The sequence below is a fragment of the Babylonia areolata genome, chromosome 35 (genome assembly GCF_041734735.1).
Source record: "Babylonia areolata isolate BAREFJ2019XMU chromosome 35, ASM4173473v1, whole genome shotgun sequence".
NCBI lineage: Eukaryota > Metazoa > Mollusca > Gastropoda > Neogastropoda > Buccinidae > Babylonia > Babylonia areolata.
In genome coordinates, this window is record NC_134910.1 from 4,645,712 (window position 1) to 4,672,489 (window position 26,778).

Genomic DNA, 26,778 nt, shown 5'->3' on the forward strand with positions numbered 1-26,778 from the left:
TGTAAGATTGTTTTAGCAAGACCAGAGGAGCGTGTGACATGACCAAACCACTTCAGTTTTCGTTGTCTGGCGAGTGTTTGAAGTTCAGTATAGGGCCCGATTTCATTGCGGATGCGTCTCTTGACTTCTTCATTCGTGATGTGGTCTTTGTATGAGATGCCTAAGAGTCTTCGGAAGCACCTCATTTCTACAGCTCTTATTCTTCTCTCTAAGTCCGCTGTGAGGGTCCATGATTCACATGCATATAAGAAGATTGACATGACCAGAGAGCGCATCAGTCTGATTTTGGAACTGATGGCGATTTTTCTGTTTCTCCAGATGGGTTTGAGCTTGGTCATTGCGGCTGTGGTCTGGGCAATTCTTGACAGTATTTCTGGTTTTGATCCCTCGTCTGTCACGTTAGATCCCAAATATTTGAATCCTGGACATTTTCAAGTTTCTGGTCTTTGATTTTGATTTCTGATGTGAAGTTGCTGTTTGTCATCGCTTTTGTTTTTTCCCCGCTGATTTCCATACCAAATTTTGTTGATTTTTCTTCTAAGCGGTTCACTGCACAAAACATGTTTTGTATACCACCCAAAAGCTTATCACGATGCACAGCACACATAACATGTTCGATATACCATCCAAAGGCTTATCACGAGCACAGCACACAACACACAACATGTTTTGTGTACCATCCGAAGGCTTATCACCAGCACAGCACAGCACAGAACATGTTTTGTGTTCCATCCAAAGGCTTGTCGCTAGCACAACACAGCACAGGACATGTTTTGTGTACCATCCAAAGGCTTATCACGAACAGAGCACAGTACAGAACATGTTTTGTGTACCATCCAAAGGCTTATCGCTAGCACAACACAGCACAGACCATGTTTTGTGTGCCATCCAGAGGCTTATCGCGAGCACAACACAGACACAGAACATGCTTTGTGTTCCATCCAAAGGCTTATCACTAACACAACACAGGCACAGAACATGTTTTGTGTTCTATCCAAAGGCTTACCACAAGCACAGCACAGACCATGTTTTGTGTACCATCCAAAGGCTTATCACCACTACAACACAGTACAGAACATATTTTGTGTTCCACCCAAAAGCTTATCACGAGCACATCACAGCACAAAACATGTCTTGTGTACCACCCAAAGGCTTATCACCAGCACAGCACAGCACACATGTCCTGTGTACCATCCAAAGGCTTATCACGAGCACAGCACAGCACAGAACATGTTTTGTGTATCACCCAAAGGCTTATCATGAGCACAGCACAGCACAGAAAATGTTTTGTATACCACCCAAAGGCTTATCACGAGCACAGCACAGCACAGAACATGTTTTGTGTACCACCCAAAGGCTTATCATGAGCACAGCACAGCACAGAAAATGTTTTGTATACCACCCAAAGGCTTATCACGAGCACAGCACAACACAGAACATGTTTTGTGTACCACCCAAAGGCTTATCACGAGCACAGCACAACACAGAACATGTTTTGTATACCACCCAAAGGCTTATCACGAGCACAGCACAACACAGAACATGTTTTGTATACCACCCAAAGGCTTATCACGAGCACAGCACAACACAGAACATGTTTTGTGTACCACCCAAAGGCTTATCACGAGCACAGCACAGCACAGAACATGTTTTGTGTACCACCCAAAGGCTTATCACGAGCACAGCACAGCACAGAACATGTTTTGTGTACCACCCAAAGGCTTATCACGAGCACAGCACAACACAGAACATGTTTTGTGTACCACCCAAAGGCTTATCACGAGCACAACACCCAACAACAGTCTCTGGTCCGCAACAGACATAAATCACGTGATGGAAAGTGGAACTGGAAAGTCAAACAGCAAAACATGTTCAGAGGAAAGTAAAACAGGGAATAAAACATCCTTAACCCTATGGCTGCTGCCCAGGTACGTGTATGTTGTTGGTCAGCAAAGTACTGCCACCTCAAGCACACAGACTGAGCTGACAAGTCAGGGTGTGCAGCCACCAGCACCAGGTATTCCTGTGCATTTCTTCCTCAAAAGGTTTCGCTCTAATTTTGTTCAGCACAGTCAATGCTTAATGTAAAGAGCACAAAAAATGCAGTAACTGCCTTTAAAATCCATCGTCGGGGTTTGGGTGGCAGGCATGGCTGACCAGCAGATAAAAATAAGAACCTGGCCGCCAGCAAAATAAATAATAAATAGATAAATAAAATAAAATAATAATTGCCAGGCTGTTTGCTTGGTTTTGACTCATTTGTATAAACAAAGTGAGTCTATGTTTTAACCCGGTGTTCGGTTATCTGTGTGTGTCATTGTGTCCATGGTTAACTTTAACATTGACATTTTCTCTGCAAATACTTTGTCAGTTGACACCAAATTTGGCATAAAAATAGGAAAAATCCAGTTCTTTCCAGTCATCTTGTTTAAAACAATATTGCACCTCAGGGATGGGCACCAAAAAAAAAGAAAAATGAAGCCTAATTATATGCAAACTGCATTTACTGTTATTTTTTTGTATTCTTTAAACCTGGCCCTTTGATCTGATATTTGACACTACAACAAGAGCAGTCATTATTATCATTTTTTGTTCAAACAGGAACTTCTTTTGCTAAGCATGGAAATTTTATTTATCTTCCAAACGTTTTGGTGCAGGGAGTAAAAAAGGGAAATTACTCTGTAATTAATGCTAGGCGGCTTAATTTGCTTTAAACTGATCTTTCTCATCTTAAACATTACATTTTGTAATTATACTAAATACATAAAAAGCTTGTGTGTTTTTTACTCTCAGTGTACAGGGCTTTCACTGTGTTCGTTCGCCCAAGTGGTCTTTTTCGGTAAATACTAAAATCAGTACGACGAGTGGACTTTACAGATCTGTTGGCTGAGCCCTGAAGGTCATGGGTAAAAATCAATTGCGTACACATATTTATACACATTCAAAGCGCGTGCTCATATTCTTCGCGAATGCGAACGACGCCATTTTGTTTCAAGTTGTTGACCTGCCCGTTCAATCCTATATTCAATGGACAATGCACAATAACATGTGATGGAAAGTTGGAGAAGGAGACTGTTAAATATTTATCCAGAGAAAGATTTGTGAACGCCTGATCACTTACTGGATTATGCCCCAAACTGCCATAAAAATATCCACAGAATCAGTCGGAATTCACAGTCAGAAATTGTAAACCATGCGAGTTAATACCTTTGAATTGATCACGATGAAACGAAAAAAAATCCAGTCTTGACTTTTCTCAAAATGAAGTCCTTTTCACTTCTTACGACGTTTAGAAGTACTTGTACTTGGCTCTACATGTTATTAGTTTAGCAAAATACTAAATGTTCATATCAACTTTAAAACTATAAAACTAGAATGAACATAAAAGAGAAATTGAATCAACCGTGTCGTACTACACTCCCGGCGGGTGTAACTAAACTTGTACATCTATCTAGATCTAGTGAAAACGGCTAAATGTTGCAGTGTAATTGCGGAGATAGCCATTAAAAAGTGTTGTGGTTTGTTTTTTTTTTTTTGTTTTTTTTTTTTTTTTAAATTGCCCTTAAAGATTTTTTGAATGCCCAAGATAACCAGAATAATATGATTTAAACAGCATTCTCACTGCGAATACCGCAATTGATTTATCGCCCTTTAAAAAAGTATGTTCAAATGTTAAATTATACAACGTCAGTTAAGGAGCCACGATAGTGTAATGGATAAGGCAGTTTCTTCTCACCCGAACATGCGGGGTTCGAATCTGGTTAGGACTTTTTTTTTTTCTTTTTTTTTCTTTTTTTTCCTTTTTTTTTTTCTTTTTTTTAAACGCGAAGCTTTATAATAACAGATACAGAACACATTTTAACGATTAGATTTTTTTTTTTTTTTAAGTGTATCACAAGTGAGTCTTGAAGGCCTTGCCTCTCTTGTTTTTTATTTGTTTGTTTTCAAAGGATCGGCAGTCCCAGTGAGGGCTTATTCAAGCCCATATGATTTTTTTTCCCTCATTGGTATTGTCCAGGGATGACCACAAGAATCGTCTATCAGAGCTGGAGGACCACGTGCATGGTCTGGAATCTGAGCTGTACGATGACGCCAGTACCACAACCGCCACAAACACCGAGGTCTCCGAAAGTGACTTCCAGACCGATGAGAATGCTGAAACCGAACTTGAATCTTCTGTGGCAGAGAGTACAGTCTGAGCAACACTTCTGGGAGGGGTTGGGGGGAAGGGGGATGCTGGGTGTGTGTGTGTTAGGGGGTGGGGGGGTGAGGGGGGGGGTCTTTAAATGATTGTCTTTGTCTGTGTCTGGCACTCTTGTCTCTGTCTCTGTCTCTCGATCTCGAATTTTGCGTCTGTCCGTGAGTCGGTCTGTCTCTTTTGTTTTCGAGTCTCTTTGTCTGTCTGTCTCTGTCACTCGTTCTCTTTCCCTCTGTTTTCTCTGTGTCAGTTTTGGGAATGTCTTGTATTGAGTTTTGCACATTCTGTGACATCTCTTTAATAAAGATCTTCAGTTGAATTATCATTTTGGAGTGTCTTATATTTGTACTGATTTTTTTTTTAAAGTCAGACATTGAGAAAGTGATATATAATACTTTCGGGTCACACTTTCAGCTTGAAATATTGAGAGGGTGGTTTTGACACGGTATGGGTTTGTGTGTGTGTGTGTGTGTGTGTGTGTGTGTGATCTCCCAGGTCAACATAATTATGTGCAGACCTGTTAGTGCCTGAACCCCCTACGTGTGTATACGCACGCAGATCAAATACGCACGCTAAAGTTCATATAACCCGTGTCAGCGTTCGGTGTTTTTTTATGGCAACAAGAGCATACCCAGCATGCACACCCCCGAAAACGGAGTATGGCTACCTACGTGGTGGGGGGCGGGGGTGGGGGTGGGGGGTAAATAAACAAAATGGTCCTACACTTCAAATGTTACACGTCTGTATGAGTGTATCTGTGCTTGACTGAAACCCAATCTAATGACACAGGAACCGAATGATGAGCGCCTATTGGCAGCTGTGCAAATGACCCCCGCGTTTGTAAAACGCTTAGAGCTAGGTTTCCGACCGAAGACGGACGCTATATAGATATGCATGTTATCATCATTCCCACACATAGACCGGTGATTTTTACCACCACCATCCCCCCACCCTCCGTCCCCCCCTGCCCCCCACACCCTTCTTTTTCCGGCACTTCCAACAAATGGTTGTCTCTTGCAAAAATCTGTAGGGGGGGAAAACAGGGATCCACTTTTACATTGAAACAAATGCCCATTGCAGAAAGAGTCGCTGCGCTGCAGTGATGTGCTCTCCGCGGGGAGGGCAGCCCGAATTTCACAAAGAGAAATCTTCTGTGACAAACAACAGCAACAATTCGACACAACCATGCATTGCAGGACTTGTCACTGCTTGGATGAGATGATGTGTGAAGTCCACCAACGTTTTGTCCCAACTGCGAGCAGTCCTGTTTTTGTCTGGAAGTTCCGTAGGGAACCATGACCTAGTTTGATAACTTAACCCTTTCACCGCTAATGTCACATTTCAGTATCAGCTAGAAAGAATAATAATAATGGACATTTGTCGAGCACTTTCCTCCCTTAAAGAGAGCTCAAGGCGCTTTACAATAAACATCACACACACACACACACACACACACATGCGCGCTCGCGCACAATAATTCACAAAAGAAAGAAGGAAAATAGTGATTTAGCACACAATAATATAAAACAGCCGGATTCAGAGACTACATGTATTAGGTTACAGTTAAGCACAGAGCAACTTCCAATATTTTGGCAGGAAACTCTTTTATTACGAATACGTCCCTCAAAACATGAGGAAAAATAAGATCTTTGAATAAAACGATAGTGTCAATGATAGTGTTGAAATCTGGAATTGGAACATTGCCAGACACGGCCAATGGGGACCAGTAACAAGAGATAATAACCCACATGGTGCTAAAAGAAACTCTTGAGATTAGAAACTAGACATTGCACCACAAGCCTGAAACACACACACACACACACACACACACACACACACACACTGTGTTTTAAGAAACATTCTTTACAAAAGAAGGGTACCTGACAGACTAAGGGGTGTTTCTCATTCCGCGAATGAGAATGTTTCTCTCAAGTCAGGTGCAAGCAGCAACCCTGAAAGAGTGGAGTGATGGCCCAGACGTAACGCGTCTGCTTATAAAGTGAGAGTATGTGAGTGCACTGGTTCGAAATCCCATAGTCGCCATTATGCCCCCCCTCAGTCCCCCCCACGCCCCACCCCATCTACTAGACCTTGAGTAGTAGTCTTGAATCCTGTAGAAAGAACTTTTGTTGTTGTTGTTTTTTGAGAGTTTTGGATAAAAAGATAACAAAATAAAATAAGAATTTTACTTATAAGGCCTACTTTGAATAGATGCCATTCATCTCTGATTCGGGTAATCAATAAAACATGGATTTCATGTGAAAGAATATTTAATTATCTTTCATTTGGTGTATGATCTGAGTAGTTTGCTTCTTGGTGAGTGTCTGATATTGAGTCTTGAATGACACCAGTGTGGTTATTTGAGCAAAACTCAATATTTTCAGCAAACTGGTAAGAGTTGAGGCTAGGATTGTCATAAAATGAGATTTGAAAATTCGTCATTTCATTTTTTTTTTTTCTGGATTGTACACAAAATCAACAGAAAAGAAACATATATTTTTGTGTTCTCTGTACGTCACATTTCAGTCTTCATGTTCGTAAAAATGAGCATTTCATTTTGATTAGTCCCATTGTAGCGTTACGTTTAATAGATGATACGCGCGTATATTATGACGTCTGAGTTTGTGAGAAAATTATGCTGAAATTCAAATTTGAACAATTTGGAAGGAATGGAAATAGTTTCCCGTGGAAAGCTGTTAACGTCAAGAATGTGTAAGCGCTCGTCCACAAAAAACTCGGTATATACCATTTAGAATCTGTGAGAGAGAGAGAAAAAACACCGGCCTTTATTTTGTACAGCAATATACATTATTTTGCAGTGTGTGATGCTCTTTTCAATCCAGACCTTAGGCTATTGATAACCCAACATCAGTTCACGTGCATGATTTGACGTCAAGGCGAAATTACGTCATAAATTCTGCATCAACCACCTTCAAACTTGAACTTGAGCTGTACGATGTTTAGGTCTTGAAGACCTGTTTATTGCTCCGTGTGGGTCATCGGTTGTACATACTAAACTTTGCATGCGTGGCTTATTGGCAAGACAGATTGTATTTGTCTGGTTTGTTCTTCCAGAACAGATTCCACCATGACCTGAATGCAGACTGACGGGGAAGCTGAAATGTGTAGGAGGATCAGTTTGTTGGTGTTCGTGGTGCTGTGTTGGCAGGTACACAATGAAGGTAGGCGCGGCAAGTCCACAATGAATTATGTTAGTTGTATCACTGTAAGTTGTATCATTAGGAGACTGTGAGTTGTTCGTTCGTTTATTTATTTATAGTCTGTACATCCAAGATGATGATATTAGACTGAAAATAAATGATATTATTATTATAATTTGGATTATTATCATTCCCATCATAGTGATGATTGTTAGAATTAATTAGGAACCCCGATTGAAGTATCTTGTAAATTCCAAGGGATGGTCGCCGGTACAATGGTTTACCCCAGAGACGCAGCACAACGCATTAGATGTATATTTTACAGTAAGCTCCCACCGAGCTCACCACACTAACTGAAGATATTGATCCTGAAATCCAGAGGTAAGTTAACACACCAACTGTGAGTTGTATCACTGTAAGTTGTATCATAAGGAGACTGCTCTGTGAGGCCATTTCTATTTGACAAGTTTTTGGTGTATAAATATCATTTGTCAGTAATCGACTGAAACAGTTAACACACACACACACACACACACATATATATATATATATATATATATATATGTGTGTGTGTGTGTGTGTGCATTTGGTTGCTGTTGTAATCTTCCTTTTATGTGTGTGTGTGTGTGTTCGAACATTATGTCAGCCAATACTGTATGGCAGCAGTTAGTTTTTGTTGTTGTTTTAATCTAGATCTGGAAACTAGCTGAAGTACCAGAGATCCTCATTACTTCTAGTTGTATTTTTTAGATCTGGGATCTATAGCCGAAATAGCAAAGATTCATCTGGATTACTAGCAGAAACCATGCTTTTATTATGCAGTAGTAGTTGCGGTTTGGTGATGGTAGGGTTCCTCCTCTCTCTCTCTCTCTCTCTCTCTCTCTGTTAGCGATGTTGTGTCTCTCAGTTTGACACTGCGTTATTCTAGTACATTATACATGTATAGAGTATAATAACAACATTTATATATGTAATTGTTTGTGTGTCTCTTAGAACAATGGCGGACATGTAAGTCAGTCAAAGTGCTAATATCTTCACTGTTCGAAAGTAAAGATTCATTCATTCATTCTCTCTCTCTCTCTCTCTCTCTCTCTCTGTCTGCCTGTCTCTCTCTCCTTCTCCTTCTTCTTCCCATCACCCCTCCTCCCCCTCCTCTTCTCTTCCCCCCACTCTCCCCCACCCTTCCACGTGTATTTCCAGTGGCCGCCCATGCCAGGGCCCAGACATCACCGGAGGGTCCACCCAACCTGCACAACGGTAGACCACCACCATCCTACCACCTGTATAGCAGTGCATCTCACAGGGGTCTTCACAAAAATGCATTTCAAAACGGCAGACACAAGACTGGAGCTGCTCCTCCCGAGCGGCAGACACAAGGGAAGGCGTCCGGCTTAACATTCCTAGCAGAGAACAAAGCTGCCGTCATGGAACCGCATGTCCGCATCGTCGATAATCCGCGAGGTTACAGGCATGGAGGAACTCCGCGTCCATCGGCAATCCGGAGGCTCCAAAATAGGAAGGAATCTGAAGAGGCGCCAAATAGGAAGGAATCTGATGAGGCGCACAATAGGGAGGAATCTGAAGAGGTACACAGTAGGAAGGAATCTGAAGAGGCGCACAATAGGGAGGAATCTGGTGAGGCGCACAATAGGGAGGAATCTGGTGAGGCGCACAATAGGCAGGAATCTGGTGAGGCGCACAACAGGGAGGAATCTGAAGAGGCGCACAGTGGGGAGGAATCTGGTGAGGCGCACAATAGGGAGGAATCTGACGAGGCGCACAATAGGGAGGAGGAATCTGACGAGGCGCACAATTCATCAGCTTCTTTCAACTGTCGGAAAAACAAAGACAGTATTCAGAAACCACACAAAACACAAACCGAACTCGACGAACTCCGTACTGGGCAAGACAAGGGTGAAGTGAGACATGCAGAATCAACACTTAACTCGGGCAAAGCTGCTGCCGTTTTGACTGACAAAGAAGTCAGAAAGGTGACAAAGACTAACGGTACGTTTCCACAAGTTCGTAAGACAGGCCACAGATCTGGTGGAGTGTTGCTTGTTAGGGAAACAACCAACAACCTTGGATACAAAAGAATAGGGGAGGTCTCCACAGTGAGGATGCCACATCCTTACAGGTATGCAGGGACAAAGTCATGGGACCCAGTGTTGATGGAGGCTGTATTGCGGTGGATGAGCAACGGTACGAAGAGGAATCGACTGAAACGAATACGCAGACAGAGTGAGTACAGCACACACACTCTCTCACGCTCTTGCACACAACACACACACACACACACCACCACACACACATACACACACGCACCACAGCGACGACTACAACAACGACAATCGCGCGAATAGTTTCCTTCTTCCTCTTCTTATTCGTCGTTTTAGTTATTTTATTTCTTTATTTCTATGTTTTGTGTCGTTTTTTTGTTGTTGTTTTTTGTGTGTGTCGTTAAATTGGCAGAATTTAAAAAAAGAAAGAAAAAAAGGCCTTTACTGCGCCTAATTTTTTAGCCATTAAGGATTCAATCAATCAATCTCCTTCTCATTATTATTATTATTATTATTATTGTCGTTGTTGTTATTGTTGTTGTTGTTGTTATTATTTTTTTAAATCATATATGTTATGCAGTAATACACTGAATCACAAGGCCACGCACTAAACTGATGTCTTCGCTTTCCATAAAAACGGGGAAGAAGCGTCATAAAGAAGTCTGATTGGTTGGAAGCATATTGACCCAAGCAAAGAAAAACACGCTCTTGATAAGACGTTATCGAAAAAACAACTACCAAGCAGAAAAAAAAAAACCCCAAAAAACCCGATGTTTTCTTCAGTTTAACGTCTATTCACTATAAGTGTTTTTAGACGGAAAGGAGTAAAGTAGTGTATAAAGGAAAGGGAATGCATGTGAATATTAGTGTTTAAAAAAAAAAAAGAAGAAAAAAGAAAAAGAAAAAAAAGTTCATGTTATGTATCAGAGGAAAAGTATATCATAAGAAAAAGTCTAAAGAGGTTGTGTGTGTATTGAATGAGTTGTCATGGGAAGGAGAATATGTATATGCATATCAACAAGTATTAACCTACAGCAATGTAAATATAAATAACAGTATTAAATATAATACATCAAAGGAGGATACCAACTGGACTGGAGTTTAAAATTTCTGAAAACATTCTTAGCAATGAATAATCATTCAAAATCATTTCAGTCGCTAATGAAATATTGGAAGAAAAGTCATCAACTACATCTTTTGGAAGTAACTGTCTTATGCTCGGACAATGAATGAGTAGGTGGCTTATAGTTATTTGCTTACCGCATATACATTTTATATATTTGGAAAATTTTGTACGAAAGGCAATTAAACGAAGTCTATACATTAGACTTGTAATTTGTCTTGAATGTGCTGCTGGTGTCGAATTTAGAAAATGTTTGGGATTAGCTGCATTCTTTGTGTTTATACAACATTGGTAATATTGATTATTTGAATCTATAAGTAATTTCTTAAATCGATTTCTTGATACATTTTCTATACAGCTAATGCATTCATGTAGATCTAACTGGATTTTGAATGACTAGTTGTATTGCGCCTTCGAAATTACGTGCTGCTCTTCTAGCTGCTTGGTCTACCCACTCATTTGAAGATATTCCACAGAGCAAAGGTACCCAACAGAAAGTTATTTTAATGCCCTGTTTTGTCAGTTGGTGAATAATATGTTTTATTTCCATTGTCATCTCAATTCGCTTCTTTGAATTTGGAGATTCTATAGCTTGTAATACTGACTTTTGTCTACACATAATAAAATTTCACTTACAGTTTTCGGAATGTCTGAAATATAATTTAAGGCCATAAGTATGGCTATAAGTACAGCTGTGAAAATGGAATATTGTCTACCAATATAGTATAATTTTTCTATTCTAAATGAAGGAATTACAAAAGCCGCTCCTGAATTACCATCTTCTAGAACAGATCCGTCAGTGTATGTTTTTAGATAATTTGAATATTGATTTTCTGTATGTGAGAGCACTTCAGGTTTTAACAAAAATGGTGACTGGTTCTTGGATAAATCTGTATAATCCATGTCAAAGGTAGCTTTACACTGCTCCCATTCAGGGACTGGTGAAAAAGTAGGTACTTTTGCAATTTGCTTATCTTTTGATCCCGTAGCACTAATGATATCTGATGCAAATGTATTAATGGATGTCATAGACTGTATCGTCTTAGCTCTTTTAGCAAAATATTTTTGTGAACTCAAATTAGCTTCTTCTTTTGAAAATACTTCATATGCGAAAGATTTGATAACGAATTTCGCGGCTGAAGCTTTCCTTTGTTCATCAAGAGATAAAACACCTGCTTCTCTATAAGTCCCTAAATTTGATGTAAGAATGGGCACACCTAGAACGAGTTTATAAGACTTACAATCAATGCTTTGCAGCTTCTTTAGCAAATGCAGTGGAGCACTGAAAAATACCTCTTGAGCGTATGTCAAGCGTGAACGTACGAGGGAGGTAGCGAGATTTATCAACGCTTTGCTATCTTGCCCCCAGTGCTGTTTACAAATTATTTTAAGGAAATTTAGACCTTGCATTGTTTAGCATGTAGTCAATATGATAATTCCACGAAAGCTTTGAAGAAAGATAGACTCCCAAAAATTTAACAGATTGTGTATATCTGATGATAGTACCATTTATTGTAAACACGGGGAACTTTTCTGGGTCTGACCCTGTATTAAATAGCATCACATTTGTTTTTTCTAAGGACAATGATAAGCCATTTTCTGTCTAAAGTTGCTGATTTTATCAAGTTCCCGCTGGTATACTTTCTTTATGTAATTCAGTGTCCTAGTAGGCGTTTTATTTTTCATTGTCACCTTCATCCATAAGCAAATGTCATCAGCAAATTGAACCAAGACTGTATCTTTAGCTAGCTTGTTAGGTAGATCTGCTAATAATATATTGAATAAAACCGGCGAAATTACTGATCCTTGTGGTAACCCCATGTGTAATTGTCTGGGGTTTGTGTGGGTATTTCCTATTCTTACTTGTATAGATCTATCTGATATAATAAAAAAATAATAATAATAAAAAAAACACTTCTAATAACGGGTTTGTGTGGGTATTTCCTATTCTTACTTGTATAGATCTATCTGATAAAAAAACAAACAAACAAACCAAAAAAAAAAAAACAAAAAAAAAAAACAACTTCTAATATAATCATACATGTTGCCTGTGATACCGATATTTTTTCAATTTATATAAAAGTCGAGCGTGCCACACTTGGTCGTATGCTTTTTTTCACATCAAAAAAAGTCGCTAGTACGTTTTTTCGCCTTGCAAACTGTTGCTTTACCTGTGTAGTCAGTTTGACTAGATGTTCTGTGGAGGATCTACCTTTTTCTACAGCCAGCTTGGTTTATAGGAATTACACTATACTTCTCACAATAATGAACAAGTCTTTTTAGAACAATTTTTTCCATTAGTTTGCATACATGCGATGTAAAGGCATTTGGTCGATAACTGTTTTTATCTGTTCTGTGTTTGCCCTGTTTGTGTATTGGGACAACGATTGATTGTTTCCATACAAGAGGAATGTCACCATCAGACCAACATTTCTTTAAAATTAAGTGTAAGAAATCAGTCAAATTTCCAGGCAAATGTCTCAACATTTCGTTTGAAATTCCGTCTAAACCAACTGCTGTTTTTTGCTGCCGATATTTGAGAGACATTCCTTTATTTCATCTGGTGTTATTTCACTATTTATATGTAGGTGATTTACGCTCTCTGAATCTTGGTATGCTTCATTTTTCTCTTGGCTTTCTCTGTACTTTCTATTTTCTTCTGACAAACCAGTGTTTCTACTATGAATACCAAACATGTCAGCAAAAACCTCTGCCTTTTCAGTATTTGAAGGTAGATCTGTATGGTCCAGTTTAATAAGGCATTGTGGTAAATATATTCCATTTTTCATTGTTTTTGTTTTCCCATACCTTTTGCATATCTTTGTGATTGAAAACTTCATTTGTGCAGAGACGACCAGTACTGCCTTTTTGCTTGTGCGTTAACACTGTTTGCTTTATTTTTAGCTTTTTTTCATCTCTAAATGATTTTGGGGGGATTGTACTTTTAAGTATATTTTAAATTTTGACTTCTTTTCTTTCTTTGCTGTTTCACAAGCCTCATTCCACCAGATATTACCAGAGTGCTTATGATCTTGAACCGATTTGAACTTTGGAATAGATTCATTCGCAGCGGTGATGACTGCATTTGTAAATATCGAATATAAACTGTTGACATCTGTATCGTTTATGTTGTTAATTTGAAACGATGAAAGCAAACTTCTGAATTTATCCCAGTTCGCAAGTCTGTAATTAAATTTTGGAATTTTATCCTCTGTTGGATCTATCGACTGAGATATTTTTGATTCAAGTCTTGTGATAATAGGCAAATGATCACTATTAAGAGTGTCATTCAGTGTATGCCAGTCACATATTGGTGCCAGATCTGGTGAGATTAAAGTAAGATCTATGGCAGTTGCTCTATGTCTTGGATTGTCTGGGACACGTGTTATTCTGCCATCGTTAAGTAGGTATAGAGAAGCATCTACAATGATTTCAATAAAACGATTGCTTGTGATCGACTGGCAGCCTTTCTCCCAAAATGGCGAGTGTGCATTAAAGTCTCCCGTGATGAGAACTTTTTTGTCCTGGTCTGTCCGTAAGGTTCGAATCCACTCTGTATTAAAGTCATTTGGACCCTGAGGTAGGTATACAGATATGACAGTCAAGAGTGAAGAATTAAACTGGACTTTTACAGCACAAGAATGACTATTTGGTGTATCTGGTGGAACGGGGCTGGGGCATGGAGTGTACTTGACCCCTTCTCGAATGTATATCGCTGTGCTGATTTTCTCATTGGTATCCACCTTTTGATGTAATGGTGGAAAGTAATAGTGACTAAATTTAGGAAGTTTATCTCTTTTAACATTTAGAGATTGAAGTGCTAGCAAATGATAGTTATGAATCGCCAGATGCTGCACTAAGTGATCACAGTTTGTACCAATAGATCGGCAGTTCCATTGAAACACATTTAGGTTGTTGTCGACCGTCATTGCTCGAGAAAGTTCAATGATTGTCTCTAGTTGATCACAGTTCCAGAAAGTTAACTAATTTAACGGAACACAAAAAATATATCAAACTAAATAATAACACTAATAATATATAATTAAAAAGAATTGGTAGGTTATGAATCAGTAAACTAAACGAGTATGTATGAATGATTATAGTGTTGAAAGCAGAGATTAAATAGTAGAACAGTTCACAGCAGAGCGTCCTGTTCACATGGGAATAAATCAAATCTGAACACAAGTAAAAGTTTTGCCAGTGATCAATCCGAAGACCAGTCTATCAGGTTGCTGAATGGGTTCTTCCATGTGGGCTGGGGGAAGGCGGGGTAGGCATGGTGTTGATAGCGATGCGCTGATCGGGCAGGTCTCCTGGGAGTCTCCCACAGCAGGTCCCTGACAACACGCCCCACGTTCCCTGCCAGTAGACTGGTCCCCTTCCTCGTGAGGTGCAAACTGTCCCACAGGTGATGAAGTTTTATGTTGGTATTATCTACAAAAGAAATGTTTTTCTCGTCATAAAGCTCGGAAGTTAGCATGGCGTTGAACAGCTCACGTTTCATTTCTGTGCGTTCATCTTTCACGACCGTAATTTTACTTACGACGATTTTCGTTGTTGAGTGTTTTTTCGCCGTGTCTTTCAAGACGTGCACTAGAGATTTACATGATTTTTCAGGGTCAGCTGTTTTCAGGTCGTTAATGCCACAATGAATGACCACTGCTTCGGGCTGTTTTTCACCAGAGCCAAGTTCTTGTAGGCATTGTTGCGCAGCGCTCACTGTGGGGGTTCGTTTCTTTGATGCATGGAACCAATATGAGTGCCCTAGCCGATTTCTTTCTACACCATTCATGACTGAATCGTGAAGAATAAGGGTTGTCGGAAGTTCTTGCTTGTTTTCATTTGATTTCGTTTTTTTAGTTTAGAAGTTTTCTTTTGTTTGGGTTTTACGTCATTTCTCGGGTATTGCGTGGTTGATAAATTGACGTCATTCTTGGGCTTGGCAACTCAACTTTTTCCTCTCGATTTGGGCCCATTGCTATTGTATTCTGCCTATCTTTTGGTGGTGTGGAGGCTGTCGGTGTGGACAGCTTCCCTGGTGTGGCAGAGGGACCGGACCTCACTGCCTCTGCGTATGTTGGTGCTGTTAAGTGCAGGAGTCGGTTTGTGTCCCTCTGGTTTCCATGCGAACACCAGCCAGTCTGATGTAAGTTGTCTTCTTTTGCTCCTCTATCGCTCCCTCAAGCAGTGAAATCCGTCCACACAGTGCCAGAATCGCCTCACGCAATTCCGCAGGGGCATCTGCACTCCCGCACACCGCTGATGTCGATGGAGACTGCACTGCGGCCAGCGAAGGTATCACTGTCAGCTGCTGCTTGTCTCGCTGGTCGGTCTTGGTAGGCAGTGTTGCTGGACTGGAGGCATCGTCCACAGATGCCCCAGTATGTCGTTTTGCGCCACGAGTTGTTGTCTTTGGCGTCGCAGTGTTGCTGAAACTTCTGGTTCGTATTTTTCAGTCACTGAGAGAACTTTGACTGCAGTTGAAATTCATCTGCCAGTAGGCTCCGCCATTTTGTCTGCATGTGTGTGCGTACGTGTGTGTGTGACGTAAACGTTAAATTTTTATCAGTTGCCATTGGAGTGCAAGCGATAAAGCAACCAGTCGTCACATGTCATTATCGTCGTCATCGTTGTTATCCTAATCATCATCATCATCATCATCACCACCACCATCATCATCGTCATCATTATCACCGTCGTCATCATCACCAATATCACCATTATCATCAATGTTGAATTATCATGACAGGTCCAGATGGAGACGAGTTAGTCGTTCGAACACCAGGTCAGTCACACCTAGTGTTTCTTAATAGCCTCCATCTGTCTGTCTGTCTGTCTGCCTGTCTGTCTGCCTATCTGTCTGTCTGTCTGTCTGCCTCTGTCACCCTACCTCAGTCTCTCCCTCTCTCTCTCTCATCATCGTCTGCGTCTCTCTCTCTCTCCCCCTCTCTCTCTCTCTGCATTTTTCTTTATCTCTTCCTATCTTTCATGATCCTATATCTGCGTCGTGTGTAAGTGCATGGTTGCTCTCTCTCTCTCTCTCTCTCTCTCTCTCTCTCTCTGTCTCTCTGTGTGTGTTGTGTGTGTGTGTGTGTGTGTGTGTGTGTTGACCATGAATCAAAAATAAATGTATTTCATTAAAATAGTGTCAGTGTCTCCCTCTCTTTCTTTATCTCTCACTCTCTTTCTCTCCTCCCCCCTCTCTCTTCTTTTGTAGTTGTGCATATCTCTCTCTCTCTCTCTGTCTCTCTCTGTGTCTCTGTCTCTGTCTCTCTGTCTAACTGTGTTTCACAGTCTTAGTGCAGGTGCGTATGTGCTTGTGTGTATACAGACTTAGACTATAAGAGAGACGGATATGGTATGATTATGTACTTGATAATAATAGATACGCTCATGTGCGCTCACACCGGCATTTGTTACACACATGAATGTACCCGTTTGCACGCGCGCGCGATCGCGCGCGCGCACACACACACACACACACACACACACACACACACACATTTTTTTTTTCTTTTTGCTTCCTCTTTGCAGGTTAGTTGTGATGGGCAAGTTTGGTTCACAAGAACACAAGATAATTTATTGTCCTTAAAAGGAGATGCTTGGTGTGTGGTGGCACACAATTAAATTCTATACAGTACAAATATAGACATACATAAGCCATTTGCTCAATCTCAGCTGCATCAAATATCCATGCGCCCGCCATCAGTCTCCATTTCACACTCATTATTAGAAATTACTATAAAAAAAAAAACAATAAAAAAAACCCAACATGTCAAACTACCTTCAGATATAAAGAAGTAGGTTACATTAATAAATAACATAGCTGAATGATTAAATAATCAAATACATAAATGATGGCAACGACAGTAATAATAATAGTAGTAAAAATGATGATGACGATGATGGTGATGATAACAACATCAATAACAACAGTAACAACAACAACAACAGTAACAATAATAACAACAATGATACTACTACTGCTACTACTACTACCACCACAATCACCACCACCACTACTACTAGTGATAATAATAATGAATGAATGAATAAGACTCCTTAACCTTGTCATGTACTAGAAACTAGGCACAGCCTGGGATTAAAACACTACACGCAATACCTAAAAATTTTAGTAATAAAACTGCAGTATTAAAGAACACACACGCACGCACACACACAAACACACACACACACACACAACACACACACGACATTTGTAAGCTTAATAGACCAGATCCAAGTTTAAGATTTCCGAAACTAAAACATCAAGCAAACACACACACACACACACACACACGTACGTGCGCGCGTACGCAGACACACATCACACACAATTGAATGGACACACCATAATTGAAACAATCAATCAGTTCACTGAACCAGGCAGCCAGACACCAACCCATCAAATCGGTCAAAAGCACTCAGTCACACAACCAGTCAGTCGATCCAGCATACACAGGTGGTGAGGAGTGTCACAGTTCAGTAAACCCGGGCAAGTGGATAGGGGTAAGGGAACAGGGAAGGGAGGGGGTGGCGGTAGTGCTGGGAGCGGTTTTTTTTTTTGTTGTTTAAAAAAAAAAAAATTTTTAACAATCGTGTCCGACTATGATCATCAGAACAGCAGAGGAGACAACTGCTGTTCCGACTATTTGGGCCAGAATTTGGTTATAGTGGAGAGTGTCTTACCCAAGTACATCCCCACTGTCTCAGCCAAGAGGGTTTTAGAACAGTCGGCGTTGGGATGGTTCCCAAAGGCAAACTAGCCCACAAGGCTGCAGCACTAAGAACCAGTGCAATTTTGCCTCCTAGTTTGAGTCAGTCTTTCACAAAAGACTAAGCTGTAAATGGTTTCCCATTGACTGGAGAAACCATTGATAATACAGCTCTCACTTTGCTGTTGGCCCAAATGTAAACTTATGTCAGTCTCTGTGATACAAGCCGAGTGTTGCGCCGAGGAGGGGGGCGGGGGTGGGGGGTGTGGGGGGTGTACAGTTCAAAAAACGGGGAAAGGGGATGGGGTAAGGAAACAGGGAAGGACGGGTGAAGGGAGGGGGGGGGGGGGGAGGAAGTGCTGGAAGGCAGTGGGGGGAGGGTGGGTGTAACTTATCTAAATAAGTACTGGGGTGGCAGATATGGTGGCACCAGTTCAGATCTCCTGGGTTCTTCCCCCTGAGCACGTTCCGGCCTCTGATGGCGGACGGGATTAACGAGGCTCTTGAAACGCGTTGTCCTGCACCTCATCATTCGACAGCAAGCGACCAGAGTCCCAGTGTGTGGAGCAGTCTGACAGGGCAGGGTGCAGTGCGTGGTCGTCAGGGTTCTGGAGAATAGCGCAGGTTTTTTTTGTTTTTTGTTTTTTTTTTCCGTTTCACTTGGTGTAGATGTTCGGGAGGGAGGGGAGGGGGGGACGTCCTGGCCAATGACCTTGGCTGCAGCTGAAACAAACAATCCTGTCCAGTCTCTCCCTGTCAGTTTTCTTAAGAGGGAGCTGGTTTCAGTTTCAGTAGCTCAAGGAGGCGTCGCTGCGTTCGGACAAATCCTATATACGCTACACCACGTCTGCCAAGCAGATGCCTGACCAGCAGCGTAACCCAACGCGCAAGTTAGTCAGGCCTTGAGAAAAACAACAACAAAACTTCAAAAACCCAAACAAACAATTAAAAAAAATAAATAAATAATAAAAATAAAAACAGCAGGTTGTAGATGAGTACAGACCGGATTGAAAGAACAGGTTGAGGATGGTGCTGCTCACTCTGAACTGTCTGAGTTGTATGTGTTTTCATTGGGTTTTGGGTTTTTTTTGTGTTTCTTTTATGTTTTTGTTTTCTGTTTATAATTTGCTTATATATATATATATATATATGTGTGTGTGTGTTAATATTTACAATTTATGGCGGGGCTGGGTGTTAAAAAAATGTCTATATTTATGTCTCACTATTGTAAACACATAATTAGACTGCACACACGCACAAAAAATACAATCACGGCGCGTGCTTCGTGCGTGCTTTCGCGTGTGTGTGTGTTGTGTATGTGTGTTGTGTGTGTGTGTGTTTCTTTCCAGTGGGAAAATCCAGCTGCAAATGCGAGACGTGTTCTTCCAATTCGGCTGCCTACACCACACAGCAATATGGTTTGTTGTGAGGCATATACACTGACATCATCCACCCACCCACCTACATCCACACATTCTTACCCCCCCCCCCCCCCAACTCCACCCCCCAACACCCCGCTCCCCCAGCCCCAACACACATACAACACGTACAGCACACACATACCCACAGACTCAGAACACACACACACACACACACACAAGCAAACACACACACACACATAGGCTCACATACACGCAAACACACGCACGCACGCACGCACACACACACACACACACACACAGAGGCACACACACACACACAAACCAGTCAAGGTCTAGCGGGAAGGAGGGGGGGTGGCGAAGGGGTGGGTGGGGGTGGGGGATACTAGCGAGTGTGACGGACTCAACACCACCAGGCAACAAAATGTTGACGCTAGAAATTCGGATGAGACAATAAACCGATGTTCTGTCAGTACCATGCATAAAAAGTATAACCCCCGGTATCCAGAAGTTCACTCTGACATTAAAAAAAAAAAAAAAAAAAAAGTTTGAAAAAAAAGGAAGAACCAGAATACATTTGCACATTGACACAGAGAGAGAGAGACGGATACAGAGCTTTTCACTTTCAGTTCCTCAAGAAGGCGTCACTGCGTTCGGACATATCCATATACGCAACACCACATCTGCTAGGCAGATGCCTGACCAGCAGCATAGCCCAGCGTCAGGCCTTGAGTGTATTCATATCATTATTATATCTGTTCACCTATGACAGTGGATTTCTTCCACATAGTGATGGCCCAAAGGTAACGCGTCCGCGTAGGAAGCGAGAGAATCTGAACGCGCTGGTTCGAATCACGGCTCAGCCGCCGATATTTTCTCCCGCTCCACTAGACCTTGAGTGGTGGTCTGGACGCTAGTTATTCGGATGAAACGATTACCCGAGGCCCCGTGTGCAGCATGCCCTTTGCGCACGTAAAAGAACCCACGGCAACAGCTATGCTACACTACACTGCACTACACTACACTACACTACACTACACTACACTATGCTGCACTACACTGCACTACACGACAATACACTACGCTACGCTACACTGCACTACACTACACTACACTACACTAACCTACACTAGATGACGCACCACTATATCATACTCTATTATACAGTGCTATACACTACTACACTATATGCTACTGTACACCTACACAACACAGCTAAACTATACTATACTTCACAACACAACACTCTCCATACTGTATTGTGTAATACTACACAATAAAACAACACAAACCCAACCCAAAGACAAAGGCAAAATTAGTTTATTTCTCGTGGCCCATTGGGGGCATTGAATTGTCACGTACATACATCTTTCACACATACCGTGCTGACAGTAAGACAAGAACAAAATTAGTTTATTTCTCGTGGCCCCTTGGGGGCATTGAAACGTTACATGCATACAGACAGACAGACATCTTTTAAACATATCATGTAAACAGTAAGAGTGATGTAGACAGCAAGACAAAGGCAAAATTAGTTTATTTGTCGTGGCCAATTTGGGGCATTGAAACGTTATATACATACATACAGACAGACATCTTTTAAACATATCATGTAAGCAGTAAGAGTGATGTAGACAGCAAAACAAAGACAAAATCGGTATAAGAGCAAGCCCGGCGCTTCCCTTTTTTGGGGAAGTGTCTGGGTTTGTTCCAATGTACCTTTTATATACCTGTGTTGCTAGATGAATTGGTAGCGCATGCAGCATTTGCTTGAAGTTATGTACCTTGTGTGTGGAGAGAGTTACCACTCTTTACTATTTGTTCATCATTTGATCTCCTGGCCTCATTGTTTATTAATCTAAAGGCATTCTCGTGGTCCCTCGGGGGTATTGAAACGTCACATACATACATACATCTTTTAAACATATTATGTAAACAGTAGGAGTGATGTAACCACCACCCCCACCCCCACCACCCAAAAAAGCACTTAAAAAAAAAAGCACTGGCGTAACACTGCCCCTTGCAGAGAACGTGGCCTTCAACAAGAAAACCATTACGAGCAGCGTGTACAAAGATTCGTACACCCAGTCCCTGGGGGGGTGTGGAGCCGTCAACGGCAACACGGGGCACCGCTGGGTGCCCAAGTCCAAGCCTGGGGCCAACTGCTTCCACACGAGGGACGACGACCCGGCTGCCTGGTGGACAGTGGACCTGATGTACGTCTTCACTTTACGGAACATGACGCTCTTCAGAAGAGGAGGTTGGTCATGCCGAGACACGGCCTTCTGCTAACTCAAGCAGCAGCTAAGCAAGGGGCCAGCCGCCACCAATAATAATGATGATGATAAGGATGATAATAATAAAGATAACAACAATTAGGAACACATAATAATAACGATAATACTAATAATTATGATAACAATTAAAAACACATAATGATAATAATTAAAAAATGCATAATGATGATGATAATAATATTAATAACAATTAAAAATATATAATAATAATATTAATAACAATAATGATAATATGATGCTGCTGATAATAATAATAATGATGATGATGATGACGATAAAATTAATAACGACAATAATTAAGATATGTAATGATGACAATAACAATAATGATGCTAATAATAAAATGATGATAACAACAACAATGATCATGATGATAGTAATGACCAGCAAGCCACCCTCAGCAACAGTACCACAGCCACCATAGCCACCGCCACCACCATCACAACCACAACAGCTGCCAATAACACCACCACCATCACCAATGGTGATGATAGTAACCTAGCCATCACCGCCACCACCACCTCCACCAAAACAGCCATCACCACCACCATCATCACCGCCATCATCACCACCACCATCACCATCACCACCATCTTCACCACTGCTACCACCACCATCATCACCACCATCACCATCTACCACCATCACCACCACCATCATCACCCCCACCATCACCCCCATCACACCACCACCACCATCACCCCTCTCACCACCAACATCACCCCCCCTTCACCACCACCACCACCACCATCATCATCATCACCACCACCATCATTACCAGTACCACCACTATCACCCCCACCATCACCTCCACCACCACCAACATCACCCCCCTCACCACCACCATCACCACCACCATCACCACCACCACCACCACTATCATCATCATCATCACCACCATCATTACTAGTACCACCACTATCACCCCCACCATCACCACCACCACCATCATCATCACCCCCCTCACCACCACCATCACCACCACCACCACCATCATCATCACCACCATCATTACCAGTACCACCACTATCATCCCCACCATCACCTCCAACATCACCACTACGACTCCACCACCACCACCACCACTACCACTACCACCAACACCAACACCACCACCACCACGAACAGGAGCACCACCACCACCATCACCGCCACTTCAACACCACCATCACTACGGCAAGCTGGGGTGAAGAACAGGAAATTAGCACTTGATGTTTACACACACACACAACACGCACACACACACACACATGAAAGTACACTCTCTCTCTCTCTCTCTGTTATATTGATTTTATTCAGAGCATGCGCGCGCCCCCGCTCACCCCCGCCTTTTTTTTATTTTTTAGGACAAGGTGGAGCAGCAAATCTGGCCGCCACGTTAATCAGTATTGACTATCAGACATGCTATCACTTCACTTTGAGCAAAGATGAGAAACGGATCGTCGAACAAACACGTAATCTTAAGGAAAGTAAGAACTGATTTTTGTTGTTGTTGTTGTTGTTTTTAATGATGTCAGTGATGATGATGAAGGTGATTATCATCGTTTTTGGTTTTGTTGTTGTTGTTGTTGTTTTTTTTGTTGTTGTTGTTCTTTTTTTTGTTGTTGTTGTTTTTAATGATGTCAGTGATGATGAAGGTGATTATCATCGTTTTTTGTTTTTTTTTGTTGTTGTTGTTGTTTTGTTGTTGTTCTTTTTGTTGTTGTTGTTTTTAATTATGTCAGTGATGATGATGAAGGTGATTATCATCGGATTTTTTTTGTTTTGTTTTTTGTTGTTGTTTTTGTGTGTGTATGTTCGGTTTTTTGTCTTTTTGTTGTTGTCTTTTTTGGGGTGGGGGGGGGGGAGGTAGGGAGTTGAGAGGGGGGGGGGCGTTCTTCCTCCACTTTGGGGAATGTGTAGGTGTGTGTGTGTGTGTTGGGAGTTGGTGTGTGTTTGTGTGTGTGTTGGGAGTTGGGGTGTGTGTGTGTGTTGGGAGTTGGGGGGTGTTTGTTTGTTTGTGTGTGTGTGTGTGCTGGGAGTTGGTGTGTGTGTGTGTTTGTTTGTGTGTGTGCTGTAGCCAATTGTGGAAGTCGCGGAATGTTAGAATGTGCGGGTGCATGTTTATATATGTGTATGTGAGTGTGTGTGTGTGTTGTAGTGTTGGGCCTGTGTACATTTGTTAATGTTTTCATATCTGTGAAACTGCATAATATTGGCATATTTGTATTTCTTTTTATCACAACAGATTTCTCTGTGTGGAATTCGGGCTGCTCTTCCCAGGGAGAGCGCGTCGCTACACTACAGCGCCACCCATTTTTTTGTACTTTTTCCTGCGTGCAGTTTTATTTGCTTTTCCTATCGAAGTGGATTTTTCTACAGAATTTTGCCAGGAACAACCCTTTTGTTGCCGTGGGTTCTTTTACGTGCGCTAAGGGCATGCTGCACACGGGACCTCGGTTTATCGTCTCATCCGAATGACTAGCGCCCAGACCACCACTCAAGGTCTAGTGGAGGGGGAGAAAATATCGGCGGCTGAGCCGTGATTCGAACCAGCGCGCTCAGATCCTCTCGCTTCCTAGGCGGACGCGTTACCTCTAGGCCATCACTGCATATGTTTTGCCTCTGTGTGTGAGCGAGGGGGAGAGAGAGAGAGAGAGAGTGTGTGTGTGTGTGTGTTTGAGTGTGTGTGTGTTGTGCGATCTGCGATACGTAGGAGAGTGTGTGTTGTGCGTGCGTGCATATGTGTATTAATTCAAAATTATTTGTTTATCCGTCTTATTATCTATCAGTATTCTTATCAGTAATTTCCGAATGATTTATTTGTCTCATTTTGCTCTGGTTTGGTTTATTCTCCCTCAACGCTGAATAAGCGCGTTGGGTCATATGCCGGTTATCTGCTTAGTAGATGTGGTGTATGTAGCGTACATGGATTTGTCTGAACGCAGTGACGCCGCCTTGAGTAACTGACTTGGTTTTTATCCATTTATTCATTTTATTTGTTTATCTTTATTCTTTTCAGTTCGATTCCTTTCTCACAGCATATAACACATCATGCAGCGAGTCCATCAGGTTTGTGGTGCAGTTTCCAATATTTTTTTGTCCTTGGGATTTTACTATCACGAGTTCCTTCTGAGTCCCCCCTGTGGATCACTATCCCTTAACTGGCCCCCATAGTACGTTAGTCGGGTACTTTCTCAGTGATAGAATTTTCTAAGAAAATGTTTTAAAACCCCTTCAGTGCCAGGGGGAAAACAGCAGAAAGTGGTGTTTCAGGTCATGAAACATTATCCAAAACAATAAGCCTAAAACTGAGAAAATGGTCTGGAGATATACCACTCTAGACGAACTATGTGAATTTCCAGCCTTCCAGAGCTATTTCTCGTTTTCTGATGACGTCATCAGTGACGTCACTATATGCATGTACGTAATGCGTTTATGGCAGTCAAGGGGTAGAGGAAAAAAGGGAAAAAGAAAGATTTTCTTTGTATAAGATTTTGTTTTCTCCTATCACATTTGTTCTTCCCTGTAGCTTTGTGCCCGTGTTGTGAGAAACATGCGGTTAAAAGAGAGAGAGAGAGAGAGAGGTTGGCCGCTTGACAGCTATCGGGACTTTCTCTTTGCTTTCAAGTGAGGTTGTTTCTTTCCTCTCTCTTCTGTTATTTTATTTTCATTATTATTATTACTTTTTTTTACGTTAAATTATTAATATTGATTAGTTACTTTATCTTATTTTATTTTGTTTTATTTATTTTTTCTCAAGGTCTGACAAAGCGAGTTGGCTTACGCTGCTGGTCAGGCATCTGCTTGGCAGATGTGGTGTAGCGTATATGGATTTGTCCGAACGCAGTGACGCCTCCTTGAGCTACTGAAACTGTTTCTCTCTGTCCAATAATCAGTCTGGGGCTAAGATGTCGTAAGCCTTTTAGCAGTCAAAAAAGTGAAACAGCTGCTGTTTGCTGCGATACCCAGCCTGTACTGCCCTCTGGCAAACATCATCAGTGGGGAAATATTCCCAGTTCCAATGCCTACTCCTCAAGCGCATTTTGTTTCTTTTTCTCTTTCTTTCTTTATTTAAAAGTTTCTAATTAAAAAAAAAATGAATAAAAACAAAACAAAAACTTATTACTCTTCTTTGTGGACAACGAAAATATCAAGGTTATACTTCTGTCTCTTCTTCCCCCCCCCCCCCCTCTCTCTCTCTTTCTCTCTCTCTCCCCTTCTCCCCCCGAACCGCTCTCTCACTCTCCCCCTCTGCATGTGTGTGTGTGTGTGTGTGTGTGTGTGCGCACACACACACACACACACACACAGTGACAATCTTTATTTTAAGGAAAACTGCACACACACACACACATCCGCACCCTCCTCCCCCACCCTTCCACAACCCCTCACACACGCTCACATAAGTATGTTAACACAAACGTGTCTGTTCCAGAACTAACGGTCACGTGTACCCGTGTAGTGACCGGCCGTGTTATTCGCTTTGAAAAGATATCCCACGTTTTGACACCGTTGTCGAAGAATCTGGACGTTTGTGAGCTTCAGATATGGGGTGAGAAGTCTTTTCTCTGTTTCTGTCTGTTCATCTGTGTTTGTCTGTCTCTGTCTGGTATCTGTGTTTGTCTCTTTGTGTCTGTCTATCTGTGTTTGTCTGTCTCTCTTTGTGTCTCCTGTGATTATGAAAGCCCAGAGAGACTCTCTTCCGTTTTGAAGAAATTTGCGGAATGTTGGTTTGGAAACATACCAATATTCGTTTGATTTGCAAAGGATCATACCTTTTATGCTTGACTGCATGACTTTGGCCAACCCCTCTCTCAACTAAATGCAAAACGAAATATCACAGCAGAAATGTACATGTGTGTG

The 26,778-nt window shown here is 41.6% G+C and overlaps 1 protein-coding gene and 1 long non-coding RNA gene across 2 annotated transcripts in view; both read left to right on the forward strand.

Annotated features, from left to right (window-relative positions):
• Positions 1-9,232, forward strand: part of LOC143278135 (uncharacterized) — a 15,497-nt gene extending 6,265 nt beyond the window's left edge. The window contains exons 4-6 of the long non-coding RNA XR_013053843.1: positions 4,019-4,188; positions 7,274-7,380; positions 8,560-9,232. This is a non-coding gene — a long non-coding RNA (uncharacterized LOC143278135). The remainder of the gene's footprint in view (positions 1-4,018; positions 4,189-7,273; positions 7,381-8,559) is intronic.
• LOC143277768 (uncharacterized) overlaps positions 8,357-26,778 on the forward strand; it is a 66,511-nt gene continuing 48,089 nt past the window's right edge. Inside the window, exons 1-7 of the mRNA XM_076582669.1 lie at positions 8,357-8,367; positions 8,696-9,600; positions 16,292-16,327; positions 19,607-19,675; positions 21,663-21,896; positions 23,280-23,402; positions 26,351-26,467. Of these exons, the coding sequence (XP_076438784.1) occupies positions 8,357-8,367; positions 8,696-9,600; positions 16,292-16,327; positions 19,607-19,675; positions 21,663-21,896; positions 23,280-23,402; positions 26,351-26,467 (1,495 nt within the window). The remainder of the gene's footprint in view (positions 8,368-8,695; positions 9,601-16,291; positions 16,328-19,606; positions 19,676-21,662; positions 21,897-23,279; positions 23,403-26,350; positions 26,468-26,778) is intronic.